The sequence below is a fragment of the Odontomachus brunneus genome, unplaced genomic scaffold (genome assembly GCF_010583005.1).
Source record: "Odontomachus brunneus isolate Ranch 3 - 2012 unplaced genomic scaffold, Obru_v1 Obru_scaffold_148, whole genome shotgun sequence".
Classification (NCBI taxonomy): Eukaryota; Metazoa; Arthropoda; class Insecta; order Hymenoptera; family Formicidae; genus Odontomachus; species Odontomachus brunneus.
This window is the reverse complement of record NW_022639598.1, coordinates 619155-622268: the sequence shown is the minus strand read 5'-3', so window position 1 is coordinate 622268 and position 3114 is coordinate 619155. Positions and strand designations below refer to the sequence as shown.

The 3114-nt window shown below is 37.1% G+C and overlaps 1 protein-coding gene across 1 annotated transcript in view; it reads left to right on the top strand.

Annotated features, from left to right (window-relative positions):
* LOC116850547 overlaps window positions 1–3114 on the top strand; it is a 47203-nt gene that overhangs the window by 35797 nt on the left and 8292 nt on the right. Inside the window, exon 6 of the mRNA XM_032828958.1 lies at window positions 2063–2171. Coding sequence (XP_032684849.1) covers window positions 2063–2171 — 109 coding nt within the window. The remainder of the gene's footprint in view (window positions 1–2062; window positions 2172–3114) is intronic.

Genomic DNA, 3114 nt, shown 5'->3' with positions numbered 1-3114 from the left:
CCCCCTCACTTTTACCATAACTTCGTACAAAGCGGCGTTTTTTAAGTCGACGGCGGTCGCGAATTATTTCTTTTCACACGTAGACAACGAACGAGTTGTTTGTACGAGTTGCGGCGAAGAATTCGAACAAATCGGAAAAGTTTCACGGGAATTTGTTCGATTTCGTGGAAATCGATTCGTTCTGATTCACCTAGATTTGTGTCTATTTTTTGCGGAAGGCAATAATAGCGTTTGATTCCCTCGTTTCCGTTTTTATCATCGTTTCGCGTTATCCTGCGAGTATTCCCACCCGTCTTTAATTTCTAGCGTATCGCGGTCGGTAAAGATAGCTTTTTCGAATGTCGTTAAGGAAGCGACGCGTGCTGCTTACTTTCGTCGTCATATAGGTTAGCCTAAAGCTTCGTCTACAATACGTGAAGTTTAGTGTATGAAAAGTTTAGTATATGAAAAGAGTAGGAAATAAAACAAAAAACCAAAACTGATAAGTAAAACTAAAAAATGTTAAAAAAATAAGAAATAAAACTAATTTATTTCACTCATATACACGGAGAAAAATAATTTTGCTCTTTTAGCGAAATCTTTACTACTGCATATTCGTAGTGACATAAAAAAAATTTAGTTAACGTAACTAATTTTACAAATTATTCGTTATCAGAGCAAAAGTACTTTCGTTGCCAGGATAGAAAAAATGTGTTGAGTGTATTTGTCCTAAGAATCACGTTAATTTGCTATTGATGCAAAATAATATATCCTTAGCAAATTTATTTGCTATCGGAGCAAAACTGCAACTGCTTATATAAATCCATCATGGTTCTTATAGCAAAATAATTTGTAGATTCAGCAAATTATATCCAGCAAATAGTGATTAGTAAATCTTTTTGCTTTCCATATAATAACGAAAAGATTTTGCTAGACCAGCAGATTTTGCTGGGCAAAAATAATTTGCCAGCAAATTATTTTTCTCCGTGTATATATCTAAACTTTAGCTCTCTTACAATCGGTAATATTTATTTAACAGAAAAACTTTCGGCGTAAGGGAACTGGAGTATAAACAAAAACGAAATCAATTATTTTTATTTCTTACTCTAAGCTTACTCCGCATAATGTAGACGAAGCCTAACACTTCATGAGAAATAACAATATTCTCTTCGAGTGATTTACCAATGTATCCTTTATCTAAACGACGAAGAATGTCTAAAAGAAGATATTTATACGACGAGATCCTTTATCAAACGCTATTATCATGCAGCTTCCTGTACATTCGGAATCACCGATAACTTCCAGTGCCGATTTTTGCACAGTACATCGTGTTGAAGTTCGAAAATTACCTCTTTATCGCTTCATTTAATTTCATATAACCCATATTATTTGTCGCATGATCATACGTGCGACTTTCTATATACGCAGAACAAAAGTCTATATCATATGCAAATATTACGTGTTTCAAATATTTCATAAGTATACATATCCGCGAATCTATGACGAGCCCGTCACATGAGCATCAAATTTGTAGCAAACTGCATTCTGAATTCCAGTAAGTTTTAGTATCTTCAAGAATATTAAATTAAAACAAAACTCTACTTATCACATAAAATCGAACCGTTTTTCCTTCAAGCTTTATAATATACTTGTAAAGAGAATAAATTCTTTTCTTTCTGAGTACATGATAATAAGTTCTAAAATTTGCGATGAATTTGCTTTAACCCTTTGGGGACCACTGTCCCAACCATCATACATAAAATAGTCCCGAAAGGGTTAAAGCAATTACCAATAAAATACGTTATTGAGGATAATTTCGAAGAAGAAAAGCAAATCACAATTGCGAACAAACTGCAAGTGCGTCTGCCAAATCGCGAGATTTCCATCTTAAGTCACGATGGCGCGACGAATATGTTTTTGAACGTACGACACAGTCAGAAATGCTCAAATCGGAACAGGAAGGCGTCAGTAAAATATCGCGTATATGCAATATATCGTGCAACACAACAACCGGCTCGCGCACGAGTGTCTTTTATATAATGACCCTTTCGTTATAACAAAATGATCGCACGGTAGATCACAGGTTGCTCTCTCGTGTCGCAACGCGGTTGAGTTGCTCCACTCGATACCATCGTGAAACGCTTAATCGGGTCGCTGTCGTCCCTCTTCTGACTAATTGTAAGGCATATAGCGTAATCTCATATCGGGTATATGTCACGCGTGCGGAATTGCTATCGTATTTTCGATCGATATCGAAATCGCTGCGCTCGCGCGCGCGCGCCTACAAGCCTACGAGGAACACGGACTTCCACTTAGGCTTGTCCGCATCGCGTCGCCGTAATTAACAATAACGCGCGTAATTCCGTGCCACATCGGGCAATATCGATAGGCGCCGTTTCAATCGGTGTTTTTCCTCATTACACACTGACACAAGGGAACTACACCAGATGTTATCATGACAGTAGCGCGCGCCCCGGACAACACGATGTCGATACTCGAAGGAACTCGTGTCGGATATATTGGATGTCTCGCGAGCTCGCAATCTTAATTTAGATAGCGGATTCGCAATTAATCCGGGGGTAGATTTTTCCTGAACGAAAATGTCGAGATATATCCATGCTTTTCGCGTTATGAATAATTTTGTAAAAGAACTCTTCGCGAACTGAGTTTCAAAATGATTAGCGAAATTATGTATGCTTTTCGATTAATTTCATATGAATTTTGCTTTTATAGAGCTCCAATTTGTAATTTATCACGTGCGAGAATATAAAATATTGAAAATTTCAAAATTGTTATGATGGTTGCTCCAGCTATTTTTGCTAACAAAGAGGCAATTTTGCGATTATTTAAAGAATCCACACGTTAAAATTGTGGCTGCGAATTGCGCGAGACGTTTTATGTAAAATTTGTAGAATTAAATTATCGTTGTGAATCGAGGGACTTTGAAAGAGAGAAGTCTGATTCTTTAAAGATAATACTATTGTACTTTCTGTTACAGAGTATGTAAAGCGTCCCGTAAGTAAGACCTTAGATAGATTCTTGGACAAATTTTGGCTCAGTATTTCTTTACAGAGAGAGAGAGAGAGAGAGAGAGAGAGAGAGAGAGAGAGAGAGAGAGAGAGAGAGAGAGAGAGA